Source organism: Coniophora puteana (assembly GCF_000271625.1).
Source record: "Coniophora puteana RWD-64-598 SS2 unplaced genomic scaffold CONPUscaffold_1, whole genome shotgun sequence".
In the NCBI taxonomy this organism is placed as follows: Eukaryota; Fungi; Basidiomycota; class Agaricomycetes; order Boletales; family Coniophoraceae; genus Coniophora; species Coniophora puteana.
This window is the reverse complement of record NW_006913053.1, coordinates 3,857,780-3,882,089: the sequence shown is the minus strand read 5'-3', so window position 1 is coordinate 3,882,089 and position 24,310 is coordinate 3,857,780. Positions and strand designations below refer to the sequence as shown.

The 24,310-nt window shown below is 55.5% G+C and overlaps 9 protein-coding genes and 1 non-coding gene across 10 annotated transcripts; 3 read left to right on the top strand and 7 right to left on the bottom strand.

Moving 5' to 3' along the window:
• Positions 1–359: 359 nt before the first annotated feature.
• On the top strand, positions 360–5,659 carry CONPUDRAFT_149290 (uncharacterized protein; the record flags this gene model as incomplete). Its single annotated transcript, XM_007765617.1, has 3 exons — positions 360–2,163; positions 2,330–4,674; positions 4,748–5,659. The coding sequence occupies 3 exons, from the start codon at positions 360–362 to the stop codon at positions 5,657–5,659; spliced, it is 5,061 nt and encodes a 1,686-aa protein (XP_007763807.1).
• An 886-nt stretch (positions 5,660–6,545) lies between these two features.
• CONPUDRAFT_149289 (CRAL TRIO domain-containing protein) lies at positions 6,546–8,167 on the bottom strand (the record flags this gene model as incomplete). Its single annotated transcript, XM_007765616.1, has 8 exons — positions 6,546–6,735; positions 6,807–6,914; positions 6,990–7,105; positions 7,175–7,303; positions 7,359–7,467; positions 7,522–7,629; positions 7,689–7,717; positions 7,790–8,167. 8 exons carry the CDS (start codon positions 8,165–8,167, stop codon positions 6,546–6,548), a joined length of 1,167 nt encoding a protein of 388 aa, XP_007763806.1.
• A 775-nt stretch (positions 8,168–8,942) lies between these two features.
• Positions 8,943–11,049, top strand: CONPUDRAFT_87126 (cytochrome P450; the record flags this gene model as incomplete). The annotated part of the gene is made up of 10 exons (XM_007765530.1): positions 8,943–9,156; positions 9,189–9,513; positions 9,576–9,724; positions 9,785–9,900; positions 9,953–10,090; positions 10,180–10,369; positions 10,436–10,517; positions 10,573–10,689; positions 10,760–10,903; positions 10,965–11,049. The coding sequence occupies 10 exons, from the start codon at positions 8,943–8,945 to the stop codon at positions 11,047–11,049; spliced, it is 1,560 nt and encodes a 519-aa protein (XP_007763720.1).
• A 761-nt stretch (positions 11,050–11,810) lies between these two features.
• Positions 11,811–12,440, top strand: CONPUDRAFT_44845 (HAD-like protein; the record flags this gene model as incomplete). The annotated part of the gene is made up of 2 exons (XM_007764283.1): positions 11,811–12,105; positions 12,139–12,440. The coding sequence occupies 2 exons, from the start codon at positions 11,811–11,813 to the stop codon at positions 12,438–12,440; spliced, it is 597 nt and encodes a 198-aa protein (XP_007762473.1).
• A 199-nt stretch (positions 12,441–12,639) lies between these two features.
• CONPUDRAFT_t3 lies at positions 12,640–12,722 on the bottom strand. Its single transcript has one exon. It is a non-coding gene; the product is annotated as a tRNA-His (tRNA).
• A 319-nt stretch (positions 12,723–13,041) lies between these two features.
• CONPUDRAFT_161839 (uncharacterized protein) lies at positions 13,042–15,590 on the bottom strand (the record flags this gene model as incomplete). The annotated part of the gene is made up of 10 exons (XM_007765615.1): positions 13,042–13,178; positions 13,231–13,348; positions 13,400–13,449; positions 13,501–13,590; positions 13,655–13,744; positions 13,808–14,091; positions 14,152–14,253; positions 14,313–14,447; positions 14,517–14,622; positions 14,685–15,590. The coding sequence occupies 10 exons, from the start codon at positions 15,588–15,590 to the stop codon at positions 13,146–13,148; spliced, it is 1,914 nt and encodes a 637-aa protein (XP_007763805.1). The 3' UTR covers positions 13,042–13,145.
• A 184-nt stretch (positions 15,591–15,774) lies between these two features.
• Positions 15,775–17,560, bottom strand: CONPUDRAFT_161837 (uncharacterized protein; the record flags this gene model as incomplete). Its single annotated transcript, XM_007765614.1, has 4 exons — positions 15,775–15,852; positions 15,918–16,436; positions 16,486–16,756; positions 16,804–17,560. 3 exons carry the CDS (start codon positions 17,558–17,560, stop codon positions 15,929–15,931), a joined length of 1,536 nt encoding a protein of 511 aa, XP_007763804.1. The 3' UTR covers positions 15,775–15,852; positions 15,918–15,928.
• A 318-nt stretch (positions 17,561–17,878) lies between these two features.
• Positions 17,879–19,522, bottom strand: CONPUDRAFT_149283 (uncharacterized protein; the record flags this gene model as incomplete). Its single annotated transcript, XM_007765613.1, has 3 exons — positions 17,879–18,407; positions 18,470–18,746; positions 18,808–19,522. 3 exons carry the CDS (start codon positions 19,520–19,522, stop codon positions 17,879–17,881), a joined length of 1,521 nt encoding a protein of 506 aa, XP_007763803.1.
• A 419-nt stretch (positions 19,523–19,941) lies between these two features.
• CONPUDRAFT_161835 (uncharacterized protein) lies at positions 19,942–21,560 on the bottom strand (the record flags this gene model as incomplete). Its single annotated transcript, XM_007765612.1, has 2 exons — positions 19,942–20,768; positions 20,825–21,560. The coding sequence occupies 2 exons, from the start codon at positions 21,555–21,557 to the stop codon at positions 19,942–19,944; spliced, it is 1,560 nt and encodes a 519-aa protein (XP_007763802.1).
• A 222-nt stretch (positions 21,561–21,782) lies between these two features.
• Positions 21,783–23,764, bottom strand: CONPUDRAFT_161834 (uncharacterized protein; the record flags this gene model as incomplete). Its single annotated transcript, XM_007765611.1, has 4 exons — positions 21,783–21,918; positions 21,982–22,680; positions 22,734–23,004; positions 23,059–23,764. The coding sequence occupies 4 exons, from the start codon at positions 23,762–23,764 to the stop codon at positions 21,783–21,785; spliced, it is 1,812 nt and encodes a 603-aa protein (XP_007763801.1).
• Between the last annotated feature and the right edge of the window lie 546 nt (positions 23,765–24,310).

Genomic DNA, 24,310 nt, shown 5'->3' with positions numbered 1-24,310 from the left:
ATGCTCATGGGAGTCTATAGAGTAGAATACAAACCTGGTTGCTCTCCCTCCACCCACTCCTCCTCTTGCCTCTAACGTTGTCTGGACACGAGCAAACGGCGTAAGACAGCCAGCAAACAGGTGGGCAGCAGTTAACTCCGTATTTGGAAGGGATAACATTTGTTGACAAAATCAAAAATAATTGAATCAGTCAAGCGAATCTTGACGTCTTCCCTCTCCTCCTCCTCCCGACTCACTCTCCCTTTCTCCTCCTTCCTCTCCTACCCCCTTCACCACTCCACGCTGCCCCCGTCCCCCTCTCATCCCCGCCGGAACACAACATTCATACCTAATAATTACCCCTTAATCACGAACACTACATGCCCCTGCTCTCCGGCTTTCTCAAGCGAGAACGACCCGCTCCACCTCGCAACGACGCCGACACCTCCTACCTCCACGCCCGCCACAACCCCGCAGCCCAGTCCTCCGCATCCCTCGCCGTCACATCCGAGCTCGAGTCCGCCGAGGACTACGTCTTCCCCGACCGCACCTCCTCGCGCTCCGACCTCCCCTCCCTCGTCGCTGCCGCCCAGCAGCAGCAGCAACAGCAGAGCACGCCGTCGAGCAGCAAGCTGAAACTCCCTTTCCGTCGGAAACAGCAGCAGGACGCTTCTAGCCTCATCAGCACAGGCAGCGCCTCGACCACCGCGGACACTGACCGGCCCAGACGTCCGTCCTTGTCGCCCTACCAGCAGTTCACCTTCGCCACGGGCCCCACCACCAGTGCTAGCTACAGTAACAACGGCAACAACGGAGACAGCGCGAACAGCCTGCAGCCCCCGCAGAAAGGCGCGCTGTTCAATGGCGGAGGACCCCCTGGCTCCACGCACTCGCTGCCGTCGGATTCCAACGGGCCGCATCATCCAAAGGAGAAACCGAAGAAGCGAGGACCCGCCGGGCACGCGCGCAACGAGAGCCACGGCAGCACCGCGTCGTTCCCCGCCGCGTCCCCGCCCCTCCGCGCCGCGAAGAGCGAGGCGCACGGTATGACGCCGTCTGCGCGTCCGGCTGGACTCGTTGTCCCCGGTCTCGGCTCCGGCTCTGGCGCAGGCTCAGGTGCTGATAGGGGCAGCGGCAGCGGCAGTCCTAACCCCAAGACGCCGAAGAAGAGCGGGCTCATGAGCTGGGTACGCGAGCGCACGCGCTCCAAGGCGTCTGTACCCGGGAGCGCCGCCGCGTCCGTCGCGAGCTCGTCCGTCTCGCCCACGAGCTCGGCGATGGGATCGCCTGTCCCTTCTGCGTCTGCTTCCGCTCCCCATCACCAGCAGCAGCAGCAGCAGGACAGCGAGTTCAACCTTAAATCCTTCCGCCACGTCCGCGCCACCTCGCCCGCGACACCGACGGAGAGACCGGGGTCGTCGCTCTCGAGCTATAACAACTACAACGGCGGCGGCAGCGGCAGCTACTACAACCTCACCCCGCCCGCGCGCCCGCGCCCGAGAGAGAACAGCGGCGCGAGCGACACGTCACAGCGCATATCCGTCGCCGCGTTCCGCGAGGCGCAGGCGCGCCGCTCGCGCGCTGCCTCGCCGGCGTTTGGCGCCGCGGCTGCGCCGGGCATGCAGCAGCTGCCGTCGCCTGTGGCGAGGAGCGAGTCGCCGTTGTTTGGGGCGGGGGCTTGGAGTAGTATCGGTGCTGGTGCCGGTGCCGGTGCTGGTGCTGGACAAGGAGGAGGGCGCCCGCCGAGCCAGGATACACTGCGCGCCACTGATACGCTCGCCAGCGCCAACGCAGGCTCGATGGGGCGTAAACGCGCGTCGACGGTGGGCGCAGTGGCCGCGCTGCCCGTGCGCGCGTTCGATAACAAGAACAGCGCGGTGGACACTTCGTCTGACGAAGACGAAGACGAAGAAGAGAGCGACGGGGAGGAAGTGGACAGCGACGGCGAGCCGGTGCGGAGAGGGAGGGGCAAGGGGGGTGTCGGGCGCAAACGCACGATTACGGGCGCGCGCAATTTGGGTGCGCGGTCGCAGAGCCAGGACTTTGGGAAGGCGGTTGGCAGTAGCGGGAATGCGAGGCAAGGGCAGGGGCAGGGGCAGGGGCAGCATCGGCCGGCGCCGTCGAAGGCACAGAGCGAGATGTTGTTTGGCAGTAGCGGTGGAGGCAGCGGTGCGGGGAGCAGGGGTGAGTCGCTTCCTCCCTTTCCTTTCCTTTCCTTTCCTCTCTTTTCTCCACTTCTTGCGGACTCATGTATGCACGGAAATACTAATCAACCCCACCTCTCCCTTTTTCTCTTCATCTCCGTCTCAATTCAACTCAACTCGACTCGACTCAACTCAAATCGACTCAGCACAAGTAGCAGCACCCCCGAAATCCCTCCCGCGCCGCCCCCCATCCGCATCATCCTCCAGCAGCAGCAGCAGCAGCTCCGGCGCAAGCTCAGACTCGGAAGACCTCCCCCTCTCCGCGCTCGTCGCGCCAAAACGCCCAGGCAGCGCCGCCTCGGGGCGCTCCGCCGCATCCGGCGCGGGTGCGGGTGCGGGGCGGCCGCGCATGCCCGCGCGACCGCTGATCGACATTCATCAGCTCGTGGGCGCGTCGACTGCTGCGGGGAGCTCGAGCTCGAGTCTTGTTGTGCGTGGGGTTGGGCCGAATGGAAGTGGGAGCAAGGGGAGTGGGAATGGGGTTAATGGGATTAATGGGATTAATGGGAACGGGAGCGAGGACGAGCCGTTTAGGCCGCCGCCGATGCCGCTGGGCACGGGCACGCTGGCGACGATGTCGATGTCGATGTCGATGCCGGCGGTGCCGAGCAGGTCGTCGCCGTTGGCGGAGAAGTCGCCGCTTGTGTTTCCTGGTCCTGGGCATCCACCGGTGGGAGGGAGGAAGGCTGGTTCGGTGCCTGTGCCGGTGTCGTTTGAGAAGGAGAGGAGGGAGAAAGAACGAGAGAGGGAGAAGGAAAGAGAGAGGGAGAAGGAAAGAGAGAAAGAGAGGGTCAAGCCCGTTGCACCGAGCCTCGTCACCTCTCCTCCACCCGCACCGAGCCCAAGCCCGAGCACGGGCCAGGCCCCCGCGCACACTAGCGCCGGCACTGCGGCAGACAAAACCGCGCGCCGGCGCTCCGCGTCCGCGGGCGTGATCGTTACGTCGCCGCTGTCTGCGGGCAGCGGCAGCTCGCACAGCCATGACGAGGAGCTTATGGCGGCTATACGGCTTGTGTCGTCGTTCAATGCCGACGCGGACCTGGAGCTCGCGCTGCCGCCGCCGCCGAGTAAAGCGGGGCTGGGGGCAGGGCTGGGGCAGGGAGAGCAACAGGACGGGAGCGGGACGCCGGGCGGTGGGTCGATGTATGCGACGCCGATGGGGTCGCCGAGTGTGATGTCCCCGGCGATGCCGTTACCGCTTGGTGCGGGTGTGGGGGCGTTGGTGGGTGGGAGTGAGAGTGGGGTTGGGAAGGGGATGGGTGTGGAGAAGCAGGAGAGGGAGGTGGTGGAGAAGCAGGGAGAGCAGGAGCGAGAAGGACGAGGGAAAGAGCAGGAAAAGAGAAATGACGGTGGGCCATCGCCCTCGCCGCGAGACCGCATCGTCCCCACGCCCGTGCGCGAGCGCAAGCCGCCCGCGGCGTTCAGCGTGCTTTCGCGCCCCGCGCAACGACATGCTGCCTCGGACTCGGTCGAGACCGCGCGTGGGCCTGGTCTGGCACCGCCGGTGAACACCAGGGCCGCGTCGTCGTCTGGCTCTCCAGCGTTCGCCAAGGAGCTCACGGCCTCGCCCGTGTCGTCGTTTGCTACGCCCGCGTCGACGCTCACCCCACCAACGCTGGCCACTTCTTCTGCCACAGCGACAGCAAGACCGAGGGACCCGCAAGTGATGAAGCCACCCCCGCGCGTGGACTCTGTCGCGTATTCCAGTAATTCCCCGTTCCATTCCCCATCGCCGTCGCTGTCACTGTCGCCGAACGCAATGCCCAGCTCGCGCGCGGTCTCCAAGTCCTCGCAGTCACAGAGCGACGCCGCGTCCGTCATGTCAAGCGCCACCGGCGCGTCCAGCCAACCCCGCAGTGGCGGCAGGCAGCGCTCTGCCCCTCTCATCGATTCCGTCCCAGACGCGCCGTCCCTCGCCGGCAAAGCGTCTGCGTCGTCGTACGGCTCCGCGCTGCAGAACCAACACCTTGTGCGGCAGATGCAGATGCAGCAGCAAAGCCAGAGCCAGAGCCAGAGCCAGAGCCAGAGCCAGAGCCAAAGCGGGGGGCGCGGCCGCTCCTCGTCGAATCCTGCGCTCAGCAATATGACCACGGCCACGACCGCGCGGCCGTTTGCCACGGCGGCGAACCGCAGCCCGGCGGGAAGCTCGACGGGGGACAGCAGTAGTGGGCGCGGTGCGCCGTTTACGCCGCGCGACGGGAGTGAGATTGGGAGTGTTGTGGGCGGACATGGTGGGTCGCGCGGGCGGTATGATTCGTCGACGTCGGCGTCTGCCTCGGCGAGCTACAGTGCGAGTGTCAGCGGGGCTGCCAGTGCGAGCGCGAGTGAGGTGGGCGCCAGGACGACGGCGGGCGCGATAAGGCGCGGGAAGCGTGTTAGTGTGGATCTTACGCCTGCACCTGGTGGGCGCAAGGATGTGGGAGAGGATGATAAGGACCGGGAGGCGAGGAGGCGGGAGAGGAGGAGGAGCGAGGCGAAGGCTGCGATTGAGGTGTGCTTTGGTTTCTTGTCGCTGTCGTGTGTGAGACACGTTGCGATTGTGACTGACATTTTTGTGTGCACAGTTCGGCAAACTCGTCAACGGCCGCGGACCGATCGTCGAAGACGACGACCATGGTGCGCCCGCCGACCCGCGCATGAGCATGACGGCCATGACGGCCATGAACACGGGCACGTCAGCCTACGGTCCTTGGGGCTGGCAGCAGCCCATGGGCCAGATGCACATGCCTCCGATGATGTACCCCAACATGAACATGGGTATGAACATGAACATGGGCGTGGGGATGAACATGCCCCCGATGCCGCAGATCAACCTCCCGCCGATGCCGCAAAACATGCAAGAGAACGCGGGCATGATGGCGGCGCACCAGCACGCGATGATGGTCGCCAAGCAGGCGTATCAGATGGCCGTCGCGCAACAGGCGATCGCAGCCGCCGGCGAGGAATGGGAGCGCGCGTCCAATGTCGGCGGGCCCGCGTCCAGCAGGGACAGCGACGCCGGTGGACGCGGTGGGTTCTCGTCGGCGGCGAGCGCGTACGGCCCGTCGAACGGCGGCTCGAACAATGTCCGTGGGAGCATGTTCGGCATGCCCCCGCCGATGATGATGGGCGGATACGGGATGTACCCCGGCTCGTCGTCGCAGTCCGCTTACGGCGGGAGCGAGTATGGCGGAGGCGGAGGCGGTGGATGGGGCGCGCGCAGCGTGTACGGCGAGAGCTTCGGGCCGCCCGCCACTGCTGGGTCGCGGAGCAGCATGTTGCACCCCGGGAGCGCGATGAGCGCGTACGGTGGTGGAGGTCCTGGCGGGCAGCAGGCGGCGCGCCAGCGCAAGTCGAGCACGCCTGCCAGCGGTCCGTCGTCGTCTGCGGGTCCGTCGTCCGGCCCCGGACTCGCGCAGCTCCGGAGCGCGAGCGCGAGTCCTGCGAGGACGCCGGGCAGGGGCCCGCCGTCGAGCTGGAAGACTGGACTTCGGTAGAAGAATCTGGGTCATCGTTGCATTTGATTGGAATCTCGCAAAGAAAAAAGGATGGAAGTTCTCGTCACATCAAACATCATACATCACCTTTCGCCTCGCCCTCGCCCCTCGTTTGATTTCGCCAGTAAACCCTCTTGATGCGACGTTATACTCTCTTTCCTGACTTGACTTTTCAGCCTCCGCTTTCACAATTCTATCCTCCAGGCCCGAGTTGTAGAGTATACCGGTGCACATACCTAGCATGCGTCACTAGAATGCGTTCCTACTTCCGCGAGTTCGTTACAAGCTATAGTCGCTCCTTTTTCTAGCTAGTCTTTTTCTCATCTTTACCCTCAGCTTAGCGCTCTCTTGCCTACGCACTTGATCTGACTTTATTACTACTGACTCATTCGCTCGCTCGCTCGTTCTTGACATTTGTTTTTCGCTCTTCTCACCTTTACATTCGCTTTCTCTCTTGGCCTCTCTTATAATCACGTCCACGCTCGGACTCTCATCGTCATTATATTATAACATAGACAATCAATCTCGTCTATCTGGTCTTATCATACTTTGACCTCCCCGCTGTCCATTATGCATATTCGCATTCGCGCGCTTTTAATACCACGCTCGTCCTACAGAGGCTGAGCAAAAACATTATCTTTGATTTGGACTTCTAACTTGACTTGGGCGGTGGATCAACGAAAGAGACTAGTCTGGTTACTTTGAGGATAGACAAGGGGTTGACATATGCACAAACAGAGTCTATAAATTAAGCTTATAATAAGGGGTGATATATAGGCATCCTACAGCTCGCCTAGGGTAGTAAAACAGCGACTCGGGCGCAACGAACAAACAATTAAAATCTAGATGGACGCTGACGCAAACGCTATAATCCTCGCACATCTCATCAAGCAACGACGACAGCAACAGCAGCCCCTGCAACCACGGGCGCCTCCTCGACGTCGGGTGCAGCCTTGGCCTCCGGAATGCCGCTCTCTGCTGACTCGACGGACGCGGTCGCGGACGAGGGCGCGGGGGACCCGTTGGCGGTGGCGATACCGCTGTCGTTCTCGTTCTCTTCTTGGGGGATCGGTGAGCTGGCCGAAAGAAAGTCGAGGTCAGATGTATGCCGGGTGACAATCCCAGATAAACATAACAGAGCACGCACGGTTCTTCCGCGTTCGCCGCTTCCGGCTCGGAGACGGGCTGGGAGCCGCGCTTGGGGCCGTCGAAGTAGCCGGGGAGGCGGGTGCCGTCGGGGGCGATGCCGCAAAAGCTATTCGGATCGATTGACATGCGTCAATTTTGTCAAGGCGGGCGCGCGGATGAAGAAACGGGGACAGGGACGCACTCGACGATCTGCTTCCAGTACGTCTCAAAGTCGTACTCGAAGTTATATTCGCCGCCGAACTCGGCGTCAAGCTGGGAGCTGGGTATAAGCTCGACGAGGTCTGGGTTGAAGCGCATCTGCGTACACCCGTAGGATTCCGTCAGCGATAGGACAAGGCACAATGATAAACTGGGCGGAGGACGGACCTTATCGCGCGTGACGGGGTCAAGGAACGGCGAGATGCCCTTGTAGAAGAAATTAAGAAGGAAAGGGAGGTTCGTGACGATGGCGCGGCCGAGCGTCTCGACGTAGTGTTGTTGAAGGATAGTGAGGACCTGCGAAGGCAGATGAATAAACTAAACATAATAATTAGGGTGCAAAAGGGCTTACTTTGCTGGCTACAGATACGGAGGGATTGGTTCTTAAGGTCGTTGTCTTGTAATCTACAATAATGACAATGGACTCTTGTCCATGAGGCTGGAAGTCTTTGGCGCGTTCTCTGTATGAGCAGCATTAGGCATTTGAAAACGTCCGCAGGGGAGATAAGACACACAACCACCACACGAGATGTCTCAGCTGGCGTGGACTCCGTTCCGTGTTCTCATTTCCGGGACGCATATATATTATGGGACGACCATCGTTGTCGAAGCCCGTGAGGATGCTGGACGGGGTAAAATAATGAGCATGGGCAGCAGGGCGTCTAACGCGCGTCGGCCGTACATTTTGCCAGTCTCAGCCTCAATCTTGACCTAAACCATCGAAGGACGTTCTCCATATGAGCGTACTGCCCTTGGTAGGCACGCATATAACCAAACACGCACATCGTCTGGCGGAATTAGGTCCGGCTTGTACTCGCGTCTCCACTCCAGTGTACCTTTGATGCGCTTCTGGGCGTCGGGCATCTTCCACTTGGCGGCGCGCATATACCGAGGAATCGTCTCGGCTTTGTTGAGGAAGCGCTGCTCCCAGATATAATACGGGTCCGACTCCGGGAGCGTGATAGATGCAGCATACTTTGGTGCAAACACGCGTCTGAGAAAGCTGGAGAGGGCAAAGGGCGAAGAACAGACGCGCACCTCGCGAAGGTCTTTGATCTGGGCTTGTTGCTCCTCGGTGTACTCCCAGACGGGATGGATCTTGGTGTCTGGCTCGGGCGAAGTGAGCACGTTGGTCGTCTTGGGCTGCTGTATCTTGCTCATCGTCAAATTAGTCTATGGGCGGACGAGGGGGGAAGTGGGAAAGAGAGCGTGATGGATCGGACTTGGGTCGGTTCCCAACGAAATCTAAGGTAAGCATATCTTGGACTGAGACCTCTGCTTGCCATCGCGAACGGCCGAGTCAGCGTCCGATGGATCATTGGATGACTCCCACAACATGACCAACTTCCCCCGCCGCATCCGGCCTCTTACGCGAGCATCTTCTTGGCACGGACACAGTTCCCGGCCCTGATGTCCTCCGCCATCACGAGGCTTTCCTCCCCGAAGCTCTTGTGAAATCACTCATCTTTGAAGCCTTATTTTCGGGTTACAGCTATGTTCTTCCACAGAGTCGGATATCGGCTGGGAACGTTCTTCAAGCTTCATTGCCAACCAGCGAACAGGGCATATCTCTCTGCATGGGCTATCTCCGGATCACGACAGAACGTTCCTACATTCCAATCTTGCCTATCTCCTCACCCAGCTCGATTTATGCGCCCCTAATATGTAGAGGTCTTTGATGGCTTCCCGTTACAGGAGACGCTGCTTGGAGACTATAAGCCCATCCTGCGCTTAGCCATTGTACTGCACCACTCGTAATGACACCGGGGAACGTTCTACGCGCCTTCTAACGAATTGTGCCTGTCGATAGAAGACAAAGTAAACTCTGTCTCTGACTCTGTACCCTGGCAGCAATACCGGCTCTGTGGCAGCACCCCGACATATATAAACATGCATCTAGAATCCTGTATGACGACTTGACTTCTCGTGCATCATCATGCCTTTGAGCGCGTGGAATTGTCTTGACGCCACAGTCGCCGTCTTTGCGCTCTTTCTGCTTAGGGAGCTCTACACAAGGACTTCAATGCTGCCATTTCCCCCTGGACCGAAGCCATGGCCGCTCATCGGTAATTTGCTTGATATGCCTTCGTCCTCTCCCTGGATCACCTTTGCTGCCTGGAAGAAGCAATACGGCGAGTCGCACATGAACGGTAAATACCGCCCCGCTGACTTGTAATGCCAGGTCCAATCTCATCGATCAGCATCTTCGGCCAACCTATCGTCTTCCTCAACTCCCCACACGAAGCCATCGAACTGCTGGATAAGAAAAGCAGCATATACTCAAACCGTCCTGTACTACCCATGGTGGGCGAGCTCGTCGGACACAAGAACTCCATGTCTCTCTTGCAGTACGGCGATCGGTATCGTCGCTACCGCACCATGATGCACCAGTTCATGGGCACTCGCGCAGCAGCGAGGCGTCATGCTGCTACAATCGAGCACGAGACGAAGCGCTTCATAGCTAACGTGTTCCATTCTCCCGAGAAGTTGAACGAGCACGTCCGACTGTACGCCAAATTCTCGTATGCTTATTGCTTTTGACATGACCGAACTTAATCTTCACTCTTAGAGAAATAGGTGCCATCATCCTTAAACTTGGCTACGGATACGACGCCAAAGGGGCCGACGATAGTCTCATCAAGCTCGTGGAGCAGGTGCTGGTGGAGTTTGCTTACGCCGCGACTCCCGGTGCTTTCTTGGTCGATATCATTCCTTGGTGTGAGTTCCTGACTATAACTTATACATTCATGTGGGGTGACAGCTCATTGCTGTGCATAGTGCGGTATGTCCCGGCGTGGTTCCCCGGCACACGATGGAAGCGACTCGCCGATCAGTATCGCCAGAACGTGATGGACTACCTGGAGAGACCCTGGGCGTACGCCAAAGAGCAGATGGTAAGTCAAAGTCCCGGCATTTAGCTTTAACATGACTCAGTACGGGACGTAGGAGCTGGGTATTGCTCAACCGTCTTACTGTCTTATGAACATTGAGAAGTACGGCGGTGACGCTCTTCAGGAAGATATAATCAAATGGTCTGCCTCAACGCTGTATGGCGGTGGGTCTCCTTGTCCTACCTCCTTTCGTGTTCGAATCTAAACGCCATTTCTCAGCGGGATCAGATACAGTGCGTCACAAAATCCGTTAGACATAACAGTTGCTGATTCGCCCTTCAGACCGTCTCTTCCATCTATGCGTTTTACCTCGCGATGACCCTCCGCCCCGATGTTCAGCGTAAAGCCCAAGCAGAGATCGACGCCGCCGTTGGACCGGACCGCCTGCCTACTGCCGACGATCTCCCATCTTTACCGTATATCGAAGCTCTATCCAAGGAAACCCTGCGTTGGTTTCCTGTCGCACCCCTCGGTAGGCCTTCTCCATCATTTCCCTCTGCTAACATCCTAAGTTATATATCACCCATTCAATGCGCAGGGCTCCCCCATTGCACAACAGAGGACGACGTATACAACGGGTTCTTCATTCCGAAGGGCTCGATCGTCCAGGCGAACCTATGGTGCGTGCTGCAGCCTCAGACGTACTTCTTATTGAAAACGCGTTTCGTCTGATAGGGCCATGCTCCGCGACGAAGACGTGTACCCCGATCCATCAGCCTTCGCACCCGAACGTTTTCTCGGTGCGACCCCCCAGACGGACCCGCGCACTATCTGTTTCGGGTACGGCAGGCGGTAAGCGGGGCTCGTCCGTCACCTCGCACTCATCCATTCCGGCTGACAAGATATTGTACCTTGGATGCAGCATCTGTCCTGGCATGCACGTTGCGGAGCTATCGCTGAGCTTAGCCATCGCTATGACCTTGTCTGTATTTGACATCGCACCGGTGGTAGGGGAGAACGGGAAGGAGGTGTTGCCCAAGATTGGGGTCATACCAGGCATAATCAGGTTGGTCTCACTGTGTTTTAGGCTCGGTTTGCAGCTGACACGTCTGATAATGCGTCATTAGCCATCCCGCTCCGTTCAAGTGTCAGATCAAGCCTCGGTCAGCTAGTGCCGAGAGGATTCTAGACCACTTGGCGAGTTGTTTGTGAGGCAGTATAGAAACACCCCACTTGTTCGAGCTATCAGATGTTAATAATAATCCATAAACTTCTGTCAGGGATAAAACGCATCAGCATACGGCACTTCGAGACGCTGCCGGGTTGCCCTATACGCAAATAATACTAGTCCTCCGGGCACTTCAATTCCACTGCTGATTGCTAACACCCGGATAAGCTTACGATGTGATATCCAGACTATTCAGAATCCGACCCCAAACAGCCGCTCACATGTCAACGAAACCGATCCTCGCCCCAACAAGACCGAGACACCACAAAAGGTCGACTCAGGACGTGCGCCACGACACGATCAGAGCGGACGACGTAGAGTAGACGGGCATTTAGGATCTATCCCGTCTGGTGCGGCAAAATGCGTTCGATGAGCCACAGGTATGGGCGCCAAAAAGTGCGCAGATGGGAGCTTCGGTATGCTTCTGGCGGGCGCCCTGGTGTAAGACGCTTCTGGTGGGCGCTTTCCGGCGAGGCACTGGAGACATTGGTTTCAAGGACAGCTATGGTTCTGCTCGGTCAACTCGGTCGTTGCAAACAATCGCGCTCGTATGCACTTCAGGGGTTTCGACGCCCACGAGAAAGAGAAATGTCCAATGGCAGCCACCATTATTGGGGCATTGATGTCTATCCCACCGCTGTCATAATGAATTGCACCGGATTCTAACCAACTGAAGCGCATATAAAGCATCCTATTTAGCTCTTGCTGAGTTTATCTCAGCGCGACTCGCCATATTTCTTTTTCCATGGCCTCACATGCCTCTCCGCAGTACACCACTCTAGTTTGCGATATCGGCGACGTCCTCTTTACATGGACACCGCCCGCCGCCTCCAAGCTCAGTCGCAAAGCGCTCTTCTCCTCCGCCGCATGGCACGACTACGAATGCGGCAGGATAAACGACGGAGACGTTTTCTGCGAGGCCGTCTCGCGCGAGACGGGCCTCACCAAGGCGGACGTGGAGGGCTTCTACGCGGAGGCGCGGCCGACATTGCATGTCAACGAGGAGCTGCTCGCAATTATCCGCGATATCAAGGCGCGTCGTCGTGCGCACGCCAGGTCTGGGTCTGCGGAAGAGTTCCAAGTGCTGTTGATGTCCAACATATCCAGCCCGGATTTTGAGGACCTCTTGACGCGGTTCGACGACTGGGCGGTGTTCGACGGGGTGTTCATCTCCGCCGAGGTGGGGTTATGCAAACCCGAGATCGGTTTTTACGAGCACGTCATCGCGGAGTCGGGGATTGACCCTCGTAAGTCTGTGTTCCTCGATGATAAAGCAAAGAATACGGATGCTGCAGCTTCGTTGGGATTTAGGGACGTGGTGTACGATGACATGGCGCACGTTGCGCACACTCTTCGTAGTCTTTTTAGAGATTAGCTGGATGTGTTTTTATAATATTAGCCTAATGTGACGTACGATTAGTGCTCCGACGATAACACAAGGCTATGTATGAGTCCTGTATAGTTAGAATAAATATGGACACATTAAAATAGTTGTTTTAGAGGCCCATTCTTGAGCCATGCACAAAAGATCACTTGTCGTCTTTCAACATCATGACGAGGGACAAGAAAAGTATTGTCCCTGGCAGGAATTGAACCTGCGGCTCCACGGTCCTGTGCATTCCACAACGGGGTGATTTAACCACTAATCGACAGGGACTTGCTGAGGACTAAAAGCTCCGGATGGTATATGACGCGCCTTCGCCCATGTCTATCACGTGTCCGAGAAATTAAGGACATCATATCCATTATATTCAGACGAACGACGCGACTTCGGGAAGGTCAACCAAGCGCTGAGAGGGTGCCAGTTTGATTATCATACGCTCATGACTCTGTGCATCATTGGATTTTCGAGAACGATTTATATTCGGTGTGCCAACATGCCTTTTCGTCTCCGAGTCGTCAACATGGTTGGATCTCAGTGCATGGTTCAAACTTTTAACTAATTGATTTCAACAGCACCGTAGGCGACTCTTAACCCCAGCTACATCCTACGATTTGATGAAAGATACAACCGGAAAAGAAAATTTGGCATGTGCTTTAAACCGTGAAACAAACTATCCCTAGTAAAACCATTGTCGTGCTATGACCGTCGCTTGTACCGATAGCCAAATGGCTGTGCGGGCGTCAGTTGGTGCGATCAAAGGCGTGCCCAGAAACACGCTTACCTGGCCCGTTCGCCATGCGTGGATCCGTTTCTTGGTATAATTTGCCATCCGTACCAAGTCCGGAGTTGTGAACGCGGGAATAACAACGACCATGATGGGAAGTGCTATGGCCCAGTAGCTGCGAGCAGATGTGAGCATATCTCGAGGATCCAGCAGAGAGAAACCGTACAGCCAGTCGGTGTGGTACGTTACAGACCACATGTTGACGAAGTTCATGCCCTACACAACTCGTTAGTATCGAAGAAAGTGGAAGGTTGTAGAGCGACTTGCAAAGTATCCAGAAAGCAAGGTGAGTGGGAGACAAATAATCGTAATGAGCGTCAAGCGGCGCATGGTCTGGTTCATCTCGTAGGATTTTATCTGTTTGCGTGACAGGCCAAGGGATTTTAGTAGTGAGCCGCACACCCGACACTGGGACACGCACGTTGAACGTATACTGAATGAGATTCTCAGCTATTCCTGAAAACATCTCTATGTTCCCGAGAATGTACTCCATATGATCGTGCACGTCCGCCTGTCCAATTGCGCATTAACGACATGCATTAATGGGTCAGAACCAAGCGTAATGAAAGCGCACCAGGTATATTTTCGACTTGGGACTCATGAACCCCTTTACCCGCGCCTTGGCCGCATCCGAGTGCCCTGCATGCGGTGAGTCCACCGGAGGTGTGGACGATGAGGGCTCCCTCATAAACTGGCTGCCGGAGATCGTATTATGCCTGCTAGAGCTAGGGGATATCGCCATTTCATCCGCAAGGGCTATGCATCGTTCAAGGTCGTATCGCCGCAGCCCGTAGATGACGCTCCTAAGCGGTTCGAGGGTGCGTTTGTAGAGGGAAAGATCACCGGAAAGGATGTGCACTGGTTCAAGATGTGAATATGGCAGCCAAACGGGAGGTTGACAATGTGAATAATACATACGACGCCGGATGACATCCATACTTGGCTTGAGAAGCGCATCGTGCTCGAGCTCAAGTATCTTATCGTGGTAAGCGTCGACAATGTCCAACGCGGAATCAACGACTGAACGCAGGCATCGACATCAGCGAACCACATGTAACGAGCGTTGCGCGTAAGCGGACCTATGTCTAGCAAGCTCTGCACCAACAAACTCGGGTCAGAGGATTTCCGCAGCACTGTATCGGCCACCTGAAGACGATCCATAATGTGATCCGTGAAGTTGTGCGTTGTTGATGGAAGGACGGAGATCACAGTCCCTGCCAGAGTCCAGTGCGTCAATATTTCAATACCCGTAGCGCTGTAATATGTGGCTTTCAAGTACGCACCATCCCGCATAAGGAACATTGACATCTGCGCTCTCTTCACGTTCACTCTGCCCTCTTTCTTCAGTATTTCTATATCCGTCTGAGCACGTTCTCGGCGTCTTCGAGCCTGTAATAGTAAACAGATGCCCTTGAGAGGATTAACTCTGAGCAGATTAGGATACGACTTACTGCTAATTCTCGTCTGGCGGGCGACACGAACTTGTGTTCATCTGTATGAGGCGCTTCAGGATCCACCTTGAACGTCTTCAAAGGTATGCTATGGAGCGTATCTTCATCATCGTCATACGTCTTGCGATAATCCGAGCTCCGCATTGGCTCAGGCGACGATGCCCTGGTGCTCATCCCCTCGGGCGCACACTGTGCAAGATCGTCATCTTCCTCCTCTTCTCCCAGTAAGTGGCAGAGCACGCGGATGAACAGCTGTGTGGGGTAGTAGTCCGCCTTCGACCTCGCATGTCCACGCTGGTGCAAGATATCTTCAAGCGCCAACGGATGCAGCTCGTACCTGAGCGCGAGCTCACTAAGAACATCCCAGCTGATGCCTCTGATGTTGATCCAGCGGACCTTCGCCCACGGCGCCAGCACGGAGGCATCTGCGTCCTTGAGCATGGTGATGAACTCCTCGTTGCCCATCTGCCTGATGGACGTGCGGAGGGCGGAATAGTCAGCAACCTGGATGACACAGCGAGCGCGTAAGTGTCCATAAGCGAGCATAGCGGTGTGGCGACGCGGGTCGATACCAGGCTCGAAGCCCTTCGTGGTAGGCGCGCGCGTTAGCCGAGACAGAAGAGACGCTGTACGGTGCATCTGAATGACCTTGCGCCCCGCAGCGCGGAACCGTTCACTAGGCGTCATGAGTGCAACGGCTGTGGACGGCGGGTCAGAGGTGCGACGCAGGTCCGGTTTGTCCTGAGCAATGGCCGGGCCGGAGAACCGCTCGGGCATCAGAGTGCCGCCGGGTTGAAAATGTTCATCGTCGCTCTGCGAGTGGTCGAGGTGAGATGCAAGGTCGTCGATGAAGTCTGGGTTGCCCTCGTCACCGCTGCTGTCGCTGTCGACTCGCTTGTGAGGCATGATGGGGGGCACAAGCGAAAGAGCAGATGTGTCGTCTATAAAAAGACGGCCCTGGTAAGCTCGAGCGCTAATGATCTCAGAATAACAGCCAGTCATCGCATTCAGGGTCAGACATGAGGACGGCTTTTGACAGACACCGTCTAGAACCTCGTTACTTATTGGGTGCCGGAAATGTACGTTGATCCTTAAACTTGCTTGGTAGAGACATATCACAGCACATGCGACGAGAGTTATCATGAATAACGGGAATGTCACAAGCCACCTTACTGGGTGATAAGGGAATTTGTTGAGTCGAACAAATCAAGTCATCCGAACTTCAAAACTCACTTTTACATCAATCAGTCGGCCATTTTGGATTTTGTCTCCCACAAAGGCATAACCGTCATACCAACATACCGGTCCCCTTCTCCACTCGCGGCCAAATCCCCTTCCAACTTTTCCAACCGTGACCTCACGTCAACCTCGTACTCTTCGGTAAGCTGACGTATCACCCCATCCCTGCTAAGTTTGAAGGTGGATGCATCTTTGCATCTTGCTACCGCATCCACGAGACACTTTGCGACAACGGAGACTCCATCGCGACCCGCGTCGACGGTAGCCACATCTCGATTCTCCGTGAACAAAGCTCGCTTCTCCGGATCGCTCTGGAATGACGCCTTAAAAGCGAGGGAGTCGTCAATTCTGAAGAGCAAATAGTCTGCCCCCGGGTGTTCTGTCCACATGCCAGACTGTAGAACCAACGCGAGCGAAGGCGTGCGCTCAGGACGACCCTCATCGCGACTTTTGGATACTTTCTCCTTCCCGCAGTGGGCTTTGTGTAGGGGCCAGTCCGCTCTCTGGCACTCTCTACAAAGTCGATTAGTAACCAATCGGCGGAAGAAGCGAAGGGGCACACTTTGAGCAGTAATAGTACTCAAAGTCCAGCTGACGCTTGCACGCGACACAGAAGGAGAACCGCGGGTTAGCGCCAATTTCTTCGGGACTGCGTTCGCAGTACTCGCACGACTGCCCTGACCCCTTCCTGAACTCTTTTCGTGCAGCCTTGATTTCTTTGACACCCCGAGAACCAGCATTCCAGATCAGACGAGGTATCGACGAGTTGCTTCTTGTCATGTACTCAGTACAAGCTTGGTAGATGACCGGAACAGTGCAAGCAACGAATTGGTCTATTCATCGTCAATAATGGGTATGTGACGATAAGGAAGGGACTCGCCGATGAAGTTCTGTCGATGCATGGTGTAGAGCTCGAACGCAAACGCGAAGTTTTCCCGCATGGAGTCTGGCTCAACTTCCATGTCCAGCACCGTAGACCTAGCCTCGCACCACCACTCGCTGTCGACCATATCCTTCTTAGACGGGTCCTGCTCGGAAGCCAAGGCGATTTCAGTGTAGCGGTCGAAGAAATTGAAAAGCGCAAGCCCCTTTTGCCTCAATAGCAAAGTGGCAGTGATTTCGGGGCAGAGCACGCGCGAATCTTGACCGAGCCAACTGGACCAGCAAGCATCTTCGATGCCCTTGCTAAGGATATCGCGACGTTCCTCTTGGGTAATGATTGTGAACCACTCCTTGGGAAGGCAGCGTGCGAGTGCAGGGTTCCCCAGACTCGATCTAATCTGGTGGAAAATGATCCGGTGGTTGTGACTGGCTCGGAACCGCATATTACGCAGGTAGTCGTGGTCAGGGCGGGCAAGTATGCGATGGAGAAACGGACCGTCGTCCTTCTCATCGGCCATCTTCAGAAAAACATTGGCACCAGACTTTGACACCTTCTCGACGCCCTTGTCCCATTCGCGAACCCACTTCACGCGATCGAGCCGCACATTGGCAGTGACTGGAAAGCCATCATCCTTGTTGGCCCATACCGAGACCTTGTTATCGAGAAGGTGCGCGTACTTGGGATCTCGCGAGCGCTCGTAAGCGCTCTTCTGAAGCTGATCGGGAGGAATACCGTCTCTGAGTCCATCGTCCATGAAGGATTTGCGGTAAGAGGGATCAGCTGTGGCTGTGGTAGCTCAAGGCGAGCAAAGCATAAAAAGCCCCTATCCCGATCTCAGTCCTCGTTCACCTCAACCTTTCTGATGTTCCTCCATTCTAAAGCACCGTAAATAGAGGGAAATATCACGCCATCTGTTGTTCCCAAAAATTTATTCAGTAAAAAGTTGACTTAAAGAAGGATATGGCATACATTAGTAAAGCACGAAATGCGACACTAGTGAAGCATCAGACGAGCATGAATTCGCAAGGATCAGGTTCTAAAACGACTTCCAACCTCAACAGACTTTCTAATATTAGTCCAACGACTCTTCTGACTCGTCAGAAGAATAATCCTCGTCGTCATACTCAACGAGTTCCTGAATAAGCATCCCCTTGTACCTTTCCTCATCGTTCTCCACAGCTAACTTAGCCTCAAGCGCTTCCAGTTGCGAACGCACGTCAATCTCGAACTCCTCCGTGAGTTGCATTATAACATCTTCCCGTGTAATCCCTGATTGGAGAGTCACGTCATCATCCACAGCGTCGACGAGGCACTTGGCAATTACGTCCAGACCGGGCTTATCAGCGTCGACAACCAGAACGTCGAGTAGATCACCAAACATATCACTCTTGGTTTGGTCTTGAAATGCGGCCATATACCCCGTCGGAATGGTATCGCGGCTGAATAGAACGTAGTCGACCGGATGGTTCTCATGCATCATCATTTGGAGCTGCAGCGCGACCGAGTAGCTGTACTCCGGGCGGCCAGCGTCTCGGCTCTTCGACACCTTCTCTCTACCGCAGCGAGGCTTGTGCTCTGGCCAATGCGCTTTCTGGCATCTCCTGCAAGAAAAAGCGGACAACGGTGAACAGAAACATGAATGAGAAGGAGCTGTACAACGCACATCGAGCAGTAGGGGACATTGAAGTTCAGAGTTTGCTTGCACTTCTTGCAGACTCTGTACTTCTTGGCTCCGCGATCCGTCCGTTTGTGCCCGCAGTGCTCACAACCGAGTGCGAAGCGGCTGTTCACGTTCTTCTGCTCACTCAAGAGATCCTGGGCTGCAGCTGGCCCGAGGTTCCAGAGCACTCTGTTAGCGACCATGGACTCCTCAGTGAGGGCTTGGGTGACGCCTTGACACTTGTCCACTATAGGCCTCAATGTAAGCAAGATGAAGTCGACTAACGGATCATGTGTAGTCGGTTAGCACATTCGAAAAGGTGAGGCTGCGGGCGTACTCACGGAGGAACATATAGCGAACGCAAGTGCAGTATTCGTAGCACCACTTGCTGATCTCCAGAGTCGTGTTGAGCGCCCGCATCTTGTCGTCTCCCTCCGCGCTTCTCCACCAATCGCTGCGGACGATAACGTTCTCGAAGTTCTCAACACCGCCCGCGTTGCCCGCCAAGAGACATCGATCGAAGAAGTCGAAAAGCCCCTGTCCCCGATCCCTCGTGAGCTCGGCAGTGGTGAGCTCGGGGCAGAGCATGCGCCCGTCCTGGCCGAAGAATGATTTCCAGCATGTCTCCTCGAAACCCTCGCATATGATATCCCTTCTCGACGTGTTGCTGATGAGCGAGAACCACTCGCGTTGATCGCCCCGGCTAACGCTAGTGTCCTTCACAGTCCTCAGGATGTTGATGACGTCTTCGTACCGCTTCGCGCAATCGTCCCTAGCATGGCGGATGGTCAAATGGTCGCGTCGGTCGAGCTTCTTGCGGCGACTGATGTTGAGCTTTACGGAGAGAAAGCCAAACACGGAGATGCTGCCCTCTGACCAGTCCTTCTCCTCGTCGCGTTCGAGGGAACAGATCTCGGCGACGCCCTTGTCCCAGTCGCGTACCCACTTGTTGCGGCTCTTGCGGACATTGGTCACAGGGAAGAAGCTGTTGGCAAAGACGGAGCCCGAGTTGTCCATGCGGTACGCGTTCTGGGGATCGTCTTTTGCGCTAGACATGATGGTGGTTGTAGATTGAAAGACAACGAAACTTTTCATCCATTTGTAACTCTTCGGGGGAAAACAAGTACGTGGTCTTCCGAAACAGGGATGCAGAACAGGGAGAGGTCACCTCGAGGACGCGTCGCGTGTCGCTAATCTGATCGGCACTTTTTAAGGGTGGCCTGCCGTCTCCTGCTGTCCAACTCCCGTCGACATCCTTGGGATGCGCTCGACGTGTTACTTGATTATCAACCTCGAACAGCCAATTGTGGTATCCCTGCGGCCAGTATGCACACATTCTTGCATTTGATAATATGGGTAGTAGTAAGGCTCAAAGTACTATCGCTGCAATGATGTACAATTCACTGATACAGAAACTTGGTAACAATTCGATATAAGCGAGCAAGCGACCCATCGAGCCCGTACGCTCAAAGTAGTCATTTGGTCAATTTGACCATTTTTCCGGGCAAAAGGACGATCGTCATACCCTTGTATCGGCTCGCGTCACCACTCGCTGCCAGATTCGCCTCCAGCGCCTCCAAACAGGTTTTTACGTCAACCTCATACTCCTCACTGAGCTGGCGGATTACGCTCTCCCTAGTGAGCTTGAATTTGGACGAGTGTGACCAATCTACTACCGCCTCAACCAAGCACTTTGCGACTATGTCGAGACCGTCGCGATCCGCGCCGATGGTGACGAGCGCCCGTTTTTCCCTGAAAAGCGCCCTTTTTGCTTTATCGTGCAGAAAAGTCGCAGCGAAAGCCCAGACATCGTCCATCTTGAAGAGCAAGTAGTCCGCCTTAGGGTACTTGCTACGCGTGCTGAGCTGTAAGATTGAGGCAAGTGAGTGTTTGTACTCTGGAACGCCTTCGTTACGGTTCTTCGAATTTTTCGTCTTCCCGCAGTCAAGCTTATGCTGGGGCCAGTCTAACCTTTGACACTCCCTAAAATCAAAGGTTTGAACGAGTAAAGGGAAGAGAAGGGAAACGCACTTGGAGCAATAGTAGTGCTCAAAGTTCAGCTGGCGCTTGCAGGCGCCGCAGACGAGGAAGCGAGAATTCTCGCTAACTTCATCGGGACTGAGGTCGCAGTACTCGCACAGCGGAGATAGCCTATGGTTCACCTCCTTACGCGTGTCCTGTAACTCTTGTAGACCACGAGCTCCAGTATTCAGAATCAAGCGAGAGATAGGAGTCTCGTTTTGCGTCACATGCTTGCCACAAGCTTTCATGATGGCCATCAGAGAATGCTGAACGAATTGGTCTTTCACGACGTAGAAAGTTAAGCACAAGTACGCATGTGGAGAAATCATAGCTCACCTAGAAAGTCTTGGCGATAGCAGGTATAGAGCTCGAAGACATACTCGAAGTTCTCGTGCATACACTGCGGCTCAACATCCATGTCTTTCACCATGAACCTCGCACGACACCACCGCTCGCTGTCGACCATGTCCTTTTTGAGTGGATCCTCCTCAGCAGATAGAGCCATTGCGATGTAGCAGTCGTAGAAGTCAAAGAGTGCGAGTCCTTTCCGTTTCAACAGAGCAGTGCTGATGATCTCCGGGCAAAGAGCGCGAGAGTCCTGACCGAGACAGCTAGACCAGCAAGCATCCTCGATGCCTTTGTTGAGAGCGTCGCGTCTTTGCTCGGGGGTAATGAGAGTAAACCAGTCCTTTGGCGTACAGAGTGCAAGAGCAGGGTTAGAAAGACTAGCCTTGACGTGATGAGCAAGTGAAGTGTGGTTAAAGCCGAACCGGTACTTGTTTTGGCGCAAAGTGTCGTGGTCAGAGCGACTGAGCTCGATGGAAAGGTACGCATCATCGTCTTCTCTCCCCGAGATCATCTTGAGAAACACATCCATCGCTAGCCTCTTAGAGAGTTTCTCGACACCTTTGTCCCAGTCGCGGACCCACTCTGCGCGGTCGGTTCGCACGTCGGTAACTGGGAAACCATGATTAGGTTTGTTTGCCCAGACAGAGGCCTTGTTGTCCATCAGGTGTGCCATTTTGGGGTCCGCCGAGAGTTCAGACACGCTTTTCTGGCGACTAGTCATGGTAGTGCGAGGATAAGAAGTGATGACGCGTGACGCGTGCGGGTGAAGCTAAGATTGGTGTTGGCTGGGTTATATGCACGACTGATTGGAAAGGGAAAACCCCTATCTTGAGTGGAGACCAGGACGAAGCAGTTGAGCTCTGTCCACATGTAACCGAGAATCGCTTTGGCACTAGCTCGAGATTAAAAAGTTGAACACTGTCATGCATACAGGATATTATTCAAGTTAGTCACGAATGAGATAAGTACTCTGCCACAAAGCGTCCTCGTGGTTAATAGCCCCCATCCCCTCGTCTATCTCGACCACTGCCCAGATCTTCCACCTTTCCGCAGCAGACTTTATGACGACGCCAATCAGACCTCTGACACTCCCTGTTATGACGTTAGTACTAGATTTGTCACCTGAGTGAAGACACGATGCATACTTTGAACAATAAAAGAACCCAAGGTCAAGGCCCTTCTTACAGGCCGCGCAAGCGAGGAAACGTGTTCCATCGCCAAGGTCGTCGGGTGTACGATAGCAGTATCCGCACCGCCGATCTTGCCGACTCTTCGGACCCTGCATTGCAGGAGACGAGTATTGAGAAGAAGACTCTTCAACGTCTAATCCGTCGCTGTCCGATTCTGCATTCTCGTCTTGGTCCGGGTGGAGCGGTTGGATGATCATCCCCTTGTATCGATCCACGTCGTCCTCCATAGCAAGCTTCGCCTCGAGTTTCTCCAGCATGTGTCCGACGTCAACCTCGTACTCCTCTGCAAGTTGGGCTATGATGTCCTCCCTTGTGATTCCAGAACGAACGTCGTCGTCGTCGACAGCATCAACGAGGCACTTGGCAATTATCTCCAGACCAGGCTTTTCGGCGTCCCACAGTAGGGTGGCGAGCGAGTCCCACCACACTTCGCTCTTATCGTCGTCACCGTCAAAGTACGAGACCTCGTATCCCACCGGATACTTGCGGCGGCTGAAAAGGATGTAGTTGACGCTGGTTAAGTCTTGCAGCTTGACTTGGAGTTGTAAAGCCACCGTATACGAGTATTCAGGACGGTAAGCCTTCCGATTCTTCGACACCTTCTCTACGCCGCAATGAGCCTTGTGCTCCGGCCAGTCAGCTTTCTGGCACGCGCTAAATCGGAACGTTGATTATGTTGACGGATTCGGTCAATGAACACGACGTACCTCGAGCAGTAGCGAACATCGAAATTGAGTGTACGCTTACACCTGTCGCAGCGTTTGAACTTGACTCCGACGTCTTTGGGTCTTCGTTGGCAGTTCTCGCACGTCAACGCTGAGCGACTGTTCCAGTATTTCTCTTCCTGAAGCTCTTGGATGGCCGATGGCTTCAGATGCCAAAGAACCCTGTCGGCGATGAAGGAGTCTGCGGATATGCCCTTGTTAGAGCCGTGGCACCTATTTGCTATGACCTTGATCGTGTTTATAACAAAATCGACTATATCGTGCGCGTAATCAGTGTTTTCCCTGTGATTACTGACGGGATACGTACTGAGATATTCAGCTCTGAGACAGGTGACGAACTCGTAGCAAAACCTGTTGACCTCCGGAGTGGCGCGGAGAACCGTTCCATTCGCCCACGCGTTCCTCCACCACTCGCTCATTACAACGACGCTCTTGAACTTCTCCAGGCCTCCATCACCGTCTAGCTCGAGAATCTGGTCGTATAAGTCAAATAACCCCTTCCCGTGCCCCTTCAGCAAGCTGTTAGAGTCCAGCTCGGGGCATAGCATCCGCGCGTCGTGGCCGGTCCAAGAGTGGCAGCCGGCCTGTTCGAAGCCTTCGCATATGATGTCCTTCCGTGTTTCGAGGCTGACGAGCGAGAGCCATTCGCGCTGATCTTCATGGAAGAGAGGCTTGTTCGAGCTTATCCTGAGGGTTGACACCACGCCGTTGTACAGCTTCTGGCACTCTTCCTTGAATTCGCGGAGGCGCTGATGGTCTATCGAGTCAAGAGTCTTGCGGCATAAAACATTCTGCATCTGATTAGCCTGCAAACAAAAGACAGCGACGGCTCCCGAATATGGATTCCCTGGAGAGCCTTGATAAAACTTGGCGATCCCTTTATCCCAGTCGCGCACCCATCGCTGGCGGTTCTTGCGTATGTCGGTGACAGGAAAGAAGACGTTAGCCCAAATAGAGCCCCGTTCGTTCATAAGACGCGCGCTCTCTATGTTGTTTGTTGGGAGTGACGCCATGCTGGGAGTGCGTGAGTGTGCTGGGGAGGCCTGAAGATGCGCGAATTTTGTTAATCAGGCGACGAGACGCGTCGCAAGAGCGCAATCAATATGTCGGACATTGAATGGGTAGCTTTGATAGGGGCTTTTACTACACTGCCACATGTTTGCTTTGCACTCCAAATCGCGAAGTTGAAGCAACTTGTTGTTGACTCACTTTCGATCTTCGCAAGCTTGACTCTCACACAATCAGGAGGAAATGGCGGGCATATCCCAGCCATGGCTTCTTCCCTGTCATCCACCCAAGCTTTTACCCACTGGCGGCGGTTCTTGCATATGTCCCCGACGGGAAAGGCTTCGTTGGCCCAGCAGGAATATTTGTCGTCCATGCATGACGGCTCACGAGGAGGCAGTTTGTGACGAGAAGGGAGGCGTAGTGGCATTGGTGTAACAAAAGTAACAAGACGAGCGAAGAGGATGATAAAACCGCACAACGCGCAAACCGCGTCGCGTGTTGCAGCGGCATTTGAATTCGGTTCAAACGTCGCGAACCAATACTTCCCTGTT